Here is a 13,813-nt window from a genome sequence, read left to right on the forward strand (position 1 = left end):
AGTACCAGCATCCAAAAGGAACAAACCATGCAAAAGGCCCTTTTTCCTATTTTTTTTTAAAGATCCTTTTAAGTTACCTCCATACCCAGTGTGGGGATCAAACTCAAAACCCCGTGCATGCTCTAGTGACTGAGCCAGATAGGTGCCCCTTTTCCTAATTTTAAAGACATTTTATTAATGACTTAAGATAATGAGAACTCAGTACACTGAAAATATCAAATGTAGGGCGCCTGGGTGGCTCAGTCAGTTAAGCGTCTGACTTCGGCTCAGGTCATGATCTCACAATTCGTGGGTTCGAGCCCTGCGGCAGGCTCTGTGCTGACAGCTAGCTCAGAGCCTGGAGCCTGTTTCTGATTCTGTATCTTCCTCTCTCTCTGACTCTCCCCTGCTCACAGGGTCTCTCTCTCTTTCTCAGAAATAAAACATTAAAAAAGAAAATATCAAATCTGATAGAATGGAGCATTTTGAATAACTAGAGTAAATATCATTCTGCCAACAGGCAAACTACATGGATAAAACACTTTTATTTGTCAATTCTACCGCAATAAGGGTGAAAAAAATAAATGGATTAAATACATGATGCGAGTATGAAAAATATAAAATGCCTCAGAAGGACATAAAACCTAAAACAGATAAAAGCATTGGTACTATAGGGGAAAAAAAAAGTCCACAAAGACTACTTTAAAGAATAACGTTTGTAAAATAATGCGTTAAAAATGATTTAATATGTTAAGTACCATTTTTCCATACTTTAGCATTAATAAAGTACTTTTCTTGATTTGGGTCTTAAAATTCGAGTGTAATTAAGAAAATCTGGAAAGGAACCAGAAGATAACTATAAACTAAAACTCCTTTAATAAAAGGCTAACAGTTTACTCTGAAAAAAAACAAAAACACAAAAAAACAATTACAAGAACATGTTTAAATTGCAGAAGTAGTAGAATAACTTGGGCAACAGTGAGAGGGTAGGGACAATCTGACATTGAGGCCTCTGAGTTACCAAAATATAACTTTAAAATATAAATTTCTAACAAAGCAGATTTTCATCTTTCTGAGATAACCATCCCTGAACAACCCTTCTGTCATTTTTCCACTAAAAGCCACGATATGTTAACAGGGAATTGCATCCACCACTGTGAACACGGACATTTGAGTTATCTCTCTGAAGTCTTCCAGCCAAACACAAATACAAGATCAGCAGTGAGAATGCACTTTAAGAAAATAACTCATGGGGCGCCTGGGTGGCTCAGTTGGTTAAGCATCCACTCTTGATTTCAGCTCAGGTTATGATCTCACAGTTTGTGAGATGGGGCCCTATATGGGGCTCTCACACTGACAGTGCGGAGCCTGCTTGGGATTCCCTCTCTCTGCCCCTTCCATGCTCACACTCTTACTCTCTCAAAACAAATAAATAAATAAGCAAAAACATTAAGTCCATTTTCATCTGCAATAAAAACAGTTTAAGATACATAAATGAGGGGTGACTACGTGGCTCAGTCTGACTCTTGGTTTTGGCTGAGATCATGACGTCCCAGGTTTGTGAGCTCAAGCCCCGCACTAGGCTCTACACTGACAATTCAGAGCCTGCTTGAGATTCTCTCTCTCTCTCTCTCTCTCTCTGCTCCTCCCTGGCTCATTCTCTCTCAAAATAAATAAACTTTTTAAAAAGTTAAAATATATACATATATAAATCAAACATTTACCAGTGAAATAATAATGCTTTAAATTATTTCAGGGGAGGGGCGCCTGGGTGGCTCAGACAGTTAAGCGTCCGACTTCGGCTCAGGTCATGATCTCAAGGTTTGTGGGTTCAAGCCCCACGTCGGGCTGTGCTGACAGCTAGCTCAGAGCCTAGAGCCTGTCTTTGGATTCTGTGTCTCCCTCTCTCTCTGACCCTCCCCTGCTCACACTGTGTGTATGTGTGTGTGTGTGTCTCTCTCTCAGAAATAAATAAAACATTTAAAAAAAAAATCTTAAAAAAGAGAATATTCCAGAGGGAAAAAGTGGGTAGTTGATGCTGGGTAGATGGAGTGGCTGGGGGGCTTGGGAGGACTGATTCATTATTCTATCCTATTTTTTTAATATGTTTGAGTTTTTCCCAATAAAAATTTGGGGTTTTGGTGGCTGTTTTGTTTGCTTTCTATAGGAGAGTAGAGGGAGGAGCAAAGTAACAGTGAAATTGAATATCCTTGTGAATTTTTAAAATTAATTTGAACATATTTTTAGCTCAATAGATCTAAAATAAAATACTTCCATTTCAACATGTAATGAACATAAAATAGCAGTGAAATACATTACATTCTGTTTTTCATGAGTCTTCAAAACCCAGTGCTCTTTTTACACTCATACTTTACAGCACTCTCATTTTATACCTGCCTCATTCTGTGCAGTCCACAGCTCCTTGTTAATTTTTTAAGTAAAATATAAGAAGCTTTCAAGAATCATGGCTCTGAATATCCAAACTGGCCACTACTACTGTCTTCCAGACCTAAGGCTCTACTACCTCATTAAAAATAGAGGTGCTAAAAAACTTTGGTAGGAAAGTAGGTGGTTGAGCTGTTCTAGAGATCTATGAAAATTCATGTTTACAAACAGCTTTTCAAATTTATGTGAAGAGAAGAATCCCTGCTACTCAACAGCTGCCATTTTTGCTACATCTTGGTAGTTTTCCTGTGAGGACTACCTTGTTCTTTGCCAGTTCATTACACTATTGCATTGATTTACAAGGTTAAAAATAGATTTAGATGAAGAACGGGAGGTACTACAAAACTGTTTCAAAAGACCAAAGTTTTAAAGTTGGCTACATTCAGGGGCGCCTGGGTGGCTCAGTCCGTTAAGCGTCCGACTTCGGCTCAGGTCATGATCTCGCAGTTCGTGGGTTCGAGCCCCGCGTCGGGCTCTGTGCTGACAGCTAGCTCAGAGCCTGGAGCCTGTTTCAGATTCTGTAGCTCCCTCTCTCTCTGAACCTTCCCTGCTCATGCTGTCTCTCTCTCAAAAATAAATAAAACGTTAAAAAAATTTTAATAAATAAAATTGGCTACATTCAAAAAAACCTAGCAGCTCCACTGTTTATCAGGACTTTATGCAAGTTATGTAACCTTTTCAAGCTTCATTTTATTAATCTGTCAAATGAGGATCATAAAATCTATTCATTACGACTGCCTTTAGGATATGTGCTGATACACTTTGTAGCGCCCAGCACAAAGTAAGAATTCTGCAAACAGCCATTAAGAATTAAAGATTCTCAACTTAAAACAGACACTATGAGGGGCACCTGAGTGGTTTAGTTGGTTAAGCGTCTGACACTGGCTCAGCTCATGATCTCACAATTCTTGTGAGTTTGAGCCCTGTGCTGACAGCTCTGTGCGGACAGCTCAGAGCCTGGAGCCTGCTTGATTCTGTCTTCATCTCTCTCAAAAATAAATAAACATTACAAAAAAAACCAAAAAACAGAGACCATGAAAAAAAAAAAAAGCTATATTAAAAATCAAAACAATCCAGAAGTGCCTGGGTGGCTCAGTCAGTTAAGCATCCGACTTCAGCTCAGGTCATGGTCTCGTGGTTCAGGAGTTCGAGCTCCACATCGGGTTCTCTGGGCTTTCTGCAGTCAGCACAGAGCCTGCTTTGGGATCCTCTGTCTCCCCCTCTCTTTGCCCCTCCCTCACTTGTACTCTTTCTCTCCCCACCTCTAAAAAATATTAAAAAAAAAAAAATCCAGATTACCCTACCTCTCAAAAAATATATATTAAAGATTCCTATTATTTAATTGGAAGAATTAAAGTATCATAAGCATGCTTCTAGTCAGTGAAACTAACCAGTAACTTAAGATACTCCCAACTCTCAAGGAACTGCAACTCAGAAGTCCGATTTCAAATAATCATTGTTTTCCCAACATCTGATTCTTCCCATTCCTTCTCATCAATAAATGAAATAAATATTCTTACTTCAACTGGGCAGCTTCTTCTTCTTGCTGACGTTTTGCCTGTTCTTCTTGCTTCTTTTTCTCTTCCTCTTCATGTTTCTTTTTTTCTTCTTCCTCTTTTTTCTTTAATTCTTCCTCTGCCTTCACCTTTTCTTCTTCTTTTTTCTTTCGTTCTTTGTCTTCTTTTTTTCTCTTATCTTCTTCCAGTTTCTTCTTTTTATCTTCAGGGACCTTAATAACCTCCTTCTTGGCAGTAAGCTTGATCTCCTCTTTTGGTTTCTCCCTGCTGCTCACTGGCCGCCTTTCACTGCAGTCCTTTTCCTTGTTGTTTAGTAAAGTTTCTTTTTCTTCCATATTTGCTGGCTTTTTACGCTCAGCTGGCATTATGTTACCCAGAACAATCTGTAAGAGTAAAAGAATGTTAGTATTCTTTGTAGTAGTGTAGCTGCAGTGACTATATTTTTTTTAGTAACGTGACACTGTTTTTTAAACAGAACATACTAATGCACTGTTGTGAGAGATTAAATAAATGCATGCAAAATAAATACTATTTCTGTGATAAAATAATTTCCTGGTCACATTCCACATTCTATCATTATTAGCTATGCCTAAGTATTTTTTTTTTACTTTCTTTTTTTTAAATTTTTAACATTTATTTTTTTGAGAGACAGAACATGATCAGGGGAGGGTCCGGGAGACATAGAATCCGAAGCAGGCTCCAGGCTCTGAGCTGTCAGCACAGAGCCCAATGTGGGGCTCAAACTCACAAACTACAAGATCATGACTTAGCTGAAGTCGGATGCTTAACCGACTAAGACACCCAGGCACCCCTTTTTTTACTCTTTCTCAAGGAAAAATAACACAAAAGTAGAGAGCACAATATCACCAACCTCCCAAATTCAACCATTATCAACTATAAAACATAGCACTTAATCATAAATACTTCGGCATGTATCTGAGAATATTTTGAATCAGTGTTGTTGTTTTTTTTTCTTTTTTAAGTAGGCTTCACACCCAATGTGGAACCCAATTTCAGGGCTAGAACTCACGACCTGAGCTGGAATCAAGAATCAGGCCCCTGGGGCACCTGGGTGGCTCAGTCAGTTAAGCATTAAGCATCTGATTCCGCCTCCGGTCACGATCTCCTGATTCCAGAGTTTGAGCCCCACACATCAAGCCCGGTGCTGTCAACACTGAGCCGGCTTCGGATCCTCTGTTGCCCTCTCTCTCTGCCCCTCCTTCCTCGTGCTCTCTCAAAAATAAACATTAAAAAAAAGAGATGCTTAACTGAATGAACTACCTAGGCACCCCTGAATCAGTTTTAATCCCAACATTTTGCTTTCTGTTAGGAGATGCTGCTGACATTATTTCATACAACATGCAATGGAAGTATCTAAGCTGGAACATAAATGAGTTGCCATCTATAAATGAACAGACAAAATAGAAAACACAAATTTCACGTCATCGTTCTTAACCTTATCAAACTTTCAAATACAGAAATCATCAACTATCTCAAATTACATTAGACTTTTAATCTTATCATTAGTATGAATCAAAATTAATCTATACATCAACATAAGGATGATTATAAAATCTGTATATTTTATTCTGTATCTGTCAATACATTAGCCACCAGCCCAGGGTTTCTTAGCCTCAGCACTACTGACATTTTGGGCAAGATAATTCTTTGGGGCTTTTGTTTGAGAGATGGGTGCTGACACTATTTTGTGCACTACATGAACTTTAGCAGCATCCCTGCCTTGTCTACTAAAGAGGTGCAGGCAGTATCTCCCCAGTTTTGACAACCAAAAATTACTCCACATATTGACAAACACCTCCTGGGAGCAAAATCACCACCAGTTAAGAACCACTATACTAGCCAAGTAGTTACTTACATGCAAATTAATTAAGAGTTTGAAATTCAGTCACTACCCATATTTCAAGTACTCACTTCCACACGGCTGGTGGCTACCACATCAGACAGTGCAGATACAGAACATTTTAATTATCACATTAAGTTCTATTGGGTAACATTAGTCTATAGTACAGTCTATACAGTTCACTGGAAATAAAACTGTAGAACAAAACACTGTATTTCCCAGAAAAATTCAGCATTTTTCCTTTCAAAAAATAAATTTTCTCTACTTAGAACTAGTGTTCTAATGTAATTTCTTTAATGGACAGCAATTCATGTTTTAAGTCCTAAATCATCTGAAATTGCATCAAAATAGTTTCTATTTAAGAAATAGAGAATTAAATTATTTAAACTGCCTAGGTTTATTAAAAGCTAATGATATACACAGTAGTCTTATTATTTACAAATACAAATTTTAAGCTACAGCAGTAAAAACTAGACTAGCAAACAAAACATTTGCAATAATATTTATTTTATAAACACACACGCATTTATTTCAGCACTCCAAGAAAATGTCATCATAGAAAGAAAACCTCAGCCGATAAAAGCACATAATGTAATTTTTGGAGGCACATTCAACACTATATCTTCTCTCAACTAACTCTTCCCCTTTTTCTCTTTGATTCTTCATCCACATGAGCACCCAAAGGCTTTAGTTAACCTCATTGGTATAACTCAGAAGAAAAAAAAAGCTGTTAATCCCGTTTAGGCAATCATTAAAATACGAAACAGCATAATTACTTATTTGCTGGCAAGGTAGCCATTAACATTTATGCTATCTGGGAAGTATAGCTTATGCAGGTTCAAATACCCACCTTTAATGCGAAAATACCATGCCCTAAAGCAAACAAACTTTTAAAAGAGAATATTCCTAGCTACCACTCAATGACACCACAGTGAACATCTTACATACAAATCTCATTTAATACTAAAATCTTTATGAGGTATTATTTTCCCTATTTTATAAATGAGTAAACTGAGACTTTACCAAGTAACTTGACCAAGGCCTCCACAGCTAGTGACAGAGCGGGAATTTGAACCCATACTCTCAACTAAACTTATTAAGAACCAAACTGTGAAGTGGAACACTTGATCACAGATAGTGACTAAGACAAATCGTACAATTACGTATTTCAATAGAAAGAGTCCCTGACAGCAGCTTTTATATTATGTTTCTAACTTTTGGCAGATACTAGCGAAAGCATACAGGGATAAGCTAATTCCTAAGGTAGCAGTACAATCTTATTTAGGGATATTTGTCATTATATGCAAAATATAATACTGCTTATAGAGTTTGTATTTTCTGAAATGAAGTATCAACAAGCGACATTCCAGTGATACAAGGAACTACAGACAATAAAAAGAACGGCATCAAAATTTACAAGTAATGTCTCATTTATCAAGGTAAAATTAGATATAAGTTCTATAAAAACATTAAGAAATTCACTTAGAATCTGACAAATTCATAAAGGATCATTTATTAGCTTAACAGAATCTTCTAAATTTTTGTGACTCTACCATATTCATTTATTCAATAAATATATAAGTGACTACTATATCAAACTGAGGTAGGCACTCACGAATTAGTTCTGCTCTACAGCATGATAAAATAGATTCTCAATAAGACAATCTTAAGTCTTGGCACTGATACAGTCTTCGAATCCCCTCATCTCTGTACGACAAACATACCCAAAGTACACCTAGAACTAAATTTTAGTGAACAAAAAAAGGTGACGGAAATGTAAAGGCTCTCGTAAAGACAGCAATGCAACACGTGACAATAATATAAGGCTTTGAAATCAGACAGATGTTTACACTGCAACCTGCTAGCTATGGGAACTGGGCAACTTCTCCAAGAAAACTGAGAAAATGGAGGCACTGCTACCTCTCAGAGAATCCCTGAACTACCAACAGAGTAGCAATCATCCAGAAGGCATTCAATAAATGTTCTTTTTTTTTTTTTAATGTTTTATTTATTTCTAGGAGAGAGAGAGAGAGAGAGATAGCGTGAGCAGGGGAGGGTCAGAGAGAGAGGGAGTCACAGACTGAAACAGGCTCCAGGCTCTGAGCTGGCAGTCAGCACAGAGCCCGACACGGGGCTCGAACCCACGAACCGCGAGATCATGACCTAAGGAAAGTCGGACGCTTAACCGACTAAGCCACCCAGGCGCCCCTAAATGTTCATTCTTTAACACAGAACACTGAAAAGTTCGTTGGAAGACGGGAGTTTTTAGGGTTAGGACTACTAGATTTTACCTACTCCAATTCTCAATTTTTACTCTGACCCCACAGCAGAAGAGTGACCCACCCAACCAATTACACTAGTGTAGTGGCTGAGTCAAGGCTCACTGTCCAGTGCTCTTCTCCACTGTATAATATACCCTGACTGAAGATTTTAAAAGCCAAATTTACAAGCAACATAATTTAGATCAGTACACATTTGTACTGTCAATTAAACTGTTCTAGTGAAATGCCAAAACTTCTTTCAATTATTTTGATAAACCCACGTTTTAATAAACAGCCAAATGTTGTATCTGAAGTGCTTCAAAAAGGTTCAAGAAGAAACTAAAATTTTAAATAGACTGAACTTCAAAATAATCAAGTTAAATACAAGTGAACTTTTAATTGGAATAGGATTAGCTCTTACAAATTACTGAGTACAATAACCGACAGTCCTTAAACGGAAACCATGCTTTAACACCACCTTCTCAGCTCCCCAGGTAGAGTCCAGGGTCTTGGGTTGTATATTTTATTTGGTTTTCTAAAAATACTCCCGAAGTCCAAAAAAAAACAAAAGTGAACTACTTTATCAGTCAGTAAAACAGGTACCAATGGAATGAGTGTACTGGGGGACAGAGTGCAGAGAAGTTTCCTTTTTAAAGATATTTCTTTAGCAAAGTACCATATGGACTATGTATGAAATCACAATCGGACGGCTCTGAAAATACTCCAGAGTAAGACAATGCTGTTTTATCTTTTAATTCTGTCTCACTCAAGATGTTCTCTGGGCAGAATCGCACCGGGGCATTGTCTCCCAGTCTCTGGCTTTACAAAACGTCCTTCCTACCAAGGACTCATTCAAAGTTTTTCCAAATTTCACCAGAGTTCAAAACCGGTTTCCTCGAGGAGTTGTACAGTCCTTATAAACACCTAAAAACTATGATAAACCCGAAGGGTGAGTGATAGTTTTACTTTGGTCGGCGTCATCCCTACATACGGGTCCCCGAAGAGCAAGAGGGCAGGTGGTCGGGTTCAGAGTGTCCCCCCAAGATCCTAAGCTGGCTCTGCTTGGCCAACCCGATGGCCAAAGAAATACCCTGGGATGATCGGCTTGGTTCAGGAGTGCCAACGAGAGTAAGTACTAGGAGGCTTGGGATGAAGGCAAGCGAAGAACCCTCAGTCTCTGTGACTAAACAGAAGTAAAGCCAATAACCCATGCCCACCCTCCCCAAACACGCCAAGCCCCTTCCCCTGCACACACATCTCCCACAAACCCCCGCTCCCGCGGCACATTCCCATACCCAACACGCTTCCCCGCCACAACTCCCCTTCCTACCGGTGGCCACGGTCACCTTCGCGGACCCTCCTCGCCCCAACCCTAACTTCTCACTCCACACTCCCTCACCGCCGGAGACCGGGACTCTCCGGCTGGTCTCCCTACTCCGCATCCTCCCACACACGCACCCTCCCCACTTCCTCGCCCTCGCTTCCCTCCCGGCTCCCGAAGAGCTCTCCCCAACCTCCCCTCGCGCTTCTCCACACCCCCAAACACCTTCACCCCGCCACAGGAGGCTCCCCGCCTTCAGCCCCGAGGCCCAGCCCGGGCATGGAGGGTAGACACCCCCTCGGCCGCCCCTCATGCCGGCCCCGGGCCGGGGGCGCCCGCGGTGATGGGAGCCTCCGGGAGAGGGGTCTGAGGAGGACGACGCCGGAGCTGCGGTCCGTGTACTGCTCGCCGCCCCCGGAGCGCTGGGGTGCGGAGTCGCCTCTTGGGTCCCTCGGGAAGTAGGAGTCCAGGCCGGTGCCCCCCAGCCCCGCTTCCTCCCGATCGTTGGAGCGTTGGGGAAGGAGGTTCCCCGGGACTCACCTCGAGCCTGTTGTCAACATTAGCCCCGGGTTTCCCAGCACCAACTCCAGCGCTCGGGCTCTCCCCTCCCCTCCCCCCACCTATCTCGCAGCGGAGGGCCCGCCTTCCCTCAGCTCCCCCTCCTCCCTCCGCCCGCCGGCCCTCCCGCCCGCCACTCACCAGCGCGGCCCGGCTGCGAGTGGGGGCGGGGCGGAGGGAGGGGGAAAGGAAAGAGCCGTCCGCGCACTTGCCTGATCGAAAACTGTCCGGGCTTCCCTTCCGCAGGCATAACGACGTCCTCGGCTTGACGCTGTGGTGGCGGATCGCGAGCGAAGGCTCAGATATGTGCGACGCACAAAGCGGCTAGTTCAAACTGTCTACTAGATGAGACAAGCGAGTTTTTCACACAGGCGACAAACCAGCACCTCAAGCCAGGTCCCCAGCCGAGGGAAGGAGTGTTACAAGGACCGAAGGCAGGAAGTGGATTGGTCGCCTGGAAAGGGAAAGCGCCTGAATTAGAGATGCGCAGGCGCAAGGACTGCCGGGGGAGGTTGGGGGAAGCGAGAATGGGGTGGGGCGGGGCTAACAGGAGGTAAGGAAGGGCGGTGGAACAGTAGAATTACGGAGCGCCATTAAGGACAAGTTTGGCCACGTGATCCTCAGGGGAGTTTCCTGGAGCGAACGTAAGGGAGAGGTCTAAGAAGGGAAAGTTTGATTGGACTAATTCAAGGGTTGAGGTTGAAGATTTAGGTAGTTGGAAACGGGAGAAGTTAAGGAATATGGCTGGTGAGGAAGGTAGAAGTTGGGTAGAAATGGGTCTAGATTTAAGAGTGCCCTAGAAAGACTACGAAAGCCCCGTGGGGAAATTTCCAGAAGCAGTTTCTAGATGTTCGACGTAAAAACAACCTAGAGTGAACAAGAATCAAGGTTTTTCTCAACAGATCTTAGAAAATACCCTGTTCTAGCAAGCAAATCTTAAAAATTAAAATGAAGTCACCTCTCTGAAGTCATTATTGTAGTCATCCGTTTAAAAATTGGCTTGTCTTGGGGCGCCTGGGTGGCTTAGTCGGTTAAGCGTCCGACCTTCGCTTAGGTCATGATCTCACGGTTCGTGGGTTCGAGCCCCGCGTCGGGCTCTGTGCTGACAGCTCAGAGCCCGGAGCCTGTTTCGGAGTCTGTGACTCCCTCTCTCTCTGACCCTCCCTTGCTCACGCTGTCTCTCTCTCTCTCCTAGAAATAAATAAAACATTTTAAAAAAAATTAAAAATTGGCTTGTCTTGTCATTTCTTTCCAATGAAAAGAAGTCAGCTTTTTAAAATAGGTATTAGTTTATACACACAACTTAATTCTGTTAATTTCTGGAGTTTGTGTATCCGGCCTCCGATTTTTATCGAAACTGTGCTTGGATCTAACAACATGATTTAATGGGGTGTTCATATAGATTGGCTTTGGCTGGTCAGGAGTCAAAAAAACAAAGGTGTAAAACTGGTCTTGATTCTAGCTTGACATGTGGCGCCCCACCCGATATACAAACCCACAAAGTGAGCTACTACCAACCTCAAATATTTGAGGCAGGTCTAGGTTCACTCATATTCAGCATTTGCCCATTTGCTTCTATTTACTATTTTTGCTTCCCATTTATCATTAGCATGCAAAGTGCCTTCACAAGTTGATTGTTAATGTTTCCTGTACTCAATTTTTCCCCCCAAAACACTACTCATAGGTCAGTCATTTAAAGGGTAGTGAAAGAGAAAGACAAAAACTACAATTCTGTACCTCTGATAAACAATTAGGAGAGAACTGTCCCCAAACACCATACTGGTGATGACCACCAGCGTTCTTTTCAAAAGTATTTTACATTTTGTCTGTTTACCTTAAGAAAATTTACCTACGCTGTTAACGAATAAATTCTGCTTATCCTAATTCAAGACAATCTTTGCCTTTGATCAAGTATTAAAAGGAAACCGAGTGAATACATGGGATCAAAAAAGAGGAGAGTGTTTTTATTGAGCTTTTGCTTATTTTAAATTTGTTATAATTAATAATGATAATAATATTGTCGGTATTATTCTTATTTTACAGAAACAATCATAGATTAATTCATTATCACAAAACTAGTAAGCATAGTATTATATGCAAATCTAACTCTAAAAACCTAAGCCTTTTTTTTGATGTATCCTACTGCCTTTATGCCTAGACTTTTTCATAGACTGAAAATGCTTCCCATTGTTTTCTTTACAAAGAAAGATGTCAAAAGCCACTGGAGCCTTCTGATGTGGGGATATCATTGCAATCTCTTATTGGAAAAAACACATTTCTCTGAAGAAGCCATCATTTTTGCGTTCTGATAATTCAAGCTTCGTTATTTTCTGTAACTACATTATATTTAATTTTTAAGTGTTTAAATATTTCATTATTTGAGAAAATTCTAAAAAATGCCTTTTCCTTTTTGCCTGCTTCAGTTGACAGAACTGTATGATATGAAAAAAGAAAGGATGGATATATATATGTATATACCTATATATTTACATGATACTATTTTCTATTTAAGGGGAACCTGGGTGGCTCAGTTGGTTAAGCATCCAACTTTGGCTTAGGTCCTGATCTCCCAGTTCGTGAGGTCAAGTCCTACGGCAGGTTCTCTGATGTCAGCCCAGAGCCTGCTTCGGGTCTTCTGTCTCCCTCTCACTCTACGCCTCCCCTGCTTGCTCTCTATCTCAAAAATAAATAAACATTTAAAAAAATTAAATCCAGTTACAATGCTGCTTCTCAGAAGAAAGCAAACACAAGAGAAAGGGATTACAATTTCAGGGCAAGACAAATCCTAAATTAAAACAAAACAAAACAAAAAAACACCTCATGTGAGATGAACTGCCTGGTGCCCTGCCAAAACTGCTCTGTACCTTGAACAAATCCATCTCTGTCTTTTAGATGCTGATGTCTAGTTGGACTAAGCTAGCTTAAGCTACCTGTTTCTTTAAGCACGCACCTTTTCAAAGTGTACAGTGGAAATTTTTTAAACAACTTTACCTTCATCCCTCTACTTAACAGTTTCTCAAATGAATGTGTTGTGATATATTCATTCAATAAGAAATCTTTAAGTGATTGAGGGTACATTTAAGCAAATGTAAATATCACATATATGAAACATAATAGTACTAGTTACCAAATCATTGAGATATCTCATGGGACTGGAAGATTGAAAATCAGTTCACTAATACTGCCTTCTATTAATGTGACTAAAATAGAAATGAAGCAATGTGAGCTTACTCTTTTTTTCTTAGTTTTTGATAAATGTGAGTCAAAAAAGCAAAATAAATCACAAGACTTATGAAGTGCTTAGAACAGTGCCTACCAAATTAGTGAAAGTTCAGTAAATGAGATTATAATCTAATGAAGGAGGTCGATAGTAAATAAGCAAAAGGCTAAAAGGTTGGAATAAATGTGGCAAAGGAAATAAACAGGGTAATGTAATGGAGAGTAAGTGGAGAAAAAGAAGAGGCTGGCTATTGTAGAGTAGTCAGGAAAGGCTTCTGTAATGATGCAATTTTTGAGCTAAAACCTGAAGAGTTGAAAGATTTCAAGCTTTGCAACTTGATATATAGATATCCTATGGACAGAGAGGAGGGCTGTGGCCTAGACATGACAATTAGAGCATCACCAACATAGCTAGTATTCAAGGCCATAAGAAAGAATGAGATCACTAAAGAAAATGTAGTAAGAAAAAAGAGTCCAGGATTAAGTTCGAGAAACTTCCAAATATAGAGGTTAGGCTTCTAATAAGGAGACTGAGTAAGGAAAGGAGAAACCTGGAGAGTGTGTCATGAAAGCCCCCCCCCCAAAAAAAAAAAGAGAGAGAGAGAAGCATCAGGAAAGGAAAAGTGGTTAACTGTCTCAAATATTGTTAAGA

At 40.5% G+C, this 13,813-nt stretch overlaps 1 protein-coding gene across 2 annotated transcripts in view; it reads right to left on the reverse strand.

Moving 5' to 3' along the window:
- Positions 1 to 10,403, reverse strand: part of UPF2 (UPF2 regulator of nonsense mediated mRNA decay) — a 105,726-nt gene extending 95,323 nt beyond the window's left edge. Inside the window, exons 1-2 of one of the 2 annotated variants that reach the window (XM_039246008.1) lie at positions 10,155 to 10,403; positions 3,945 to 4,324 (exon numbers count right to left, since the gene is read on the reverse strand). In XM_039246008.1, coding sequence (XP_039101939.1) covers positions 3,945 to 4,306 — 362 coding nt within the window. In that variant the 5' untranslated portion in view covers positions 4,307 to 4,324; positions 10,155 to 10,403. Of the gene's footprint in view, positions 1 to 3,944; positions 4,325 to 9,924; positions 10,000 to 10,154 lie in introns of those variants that run through there. The other variant, XM_039246007.1, reaches the window with a different exon arrangement.
- Positions 10,404 to 13,813: the final 3,410 nt, after the last annotated feature.

The sequence above is a fragment of the Hyaena hyaena genome, unplaced genomic scaffold (genome assembly GCF_003009895.1).
Source record: "Hyaena hyaena isolate Hyena2069 unplaced genomic scaffold, ASM300989v1 scaffold_276, whole genome shotgun sequence".
NCBI lineage: Eukaryota > Metazoa > Chordata > Mammalia > Carnivora > Hyaenidae > Hyaena > Hyaena hyaena.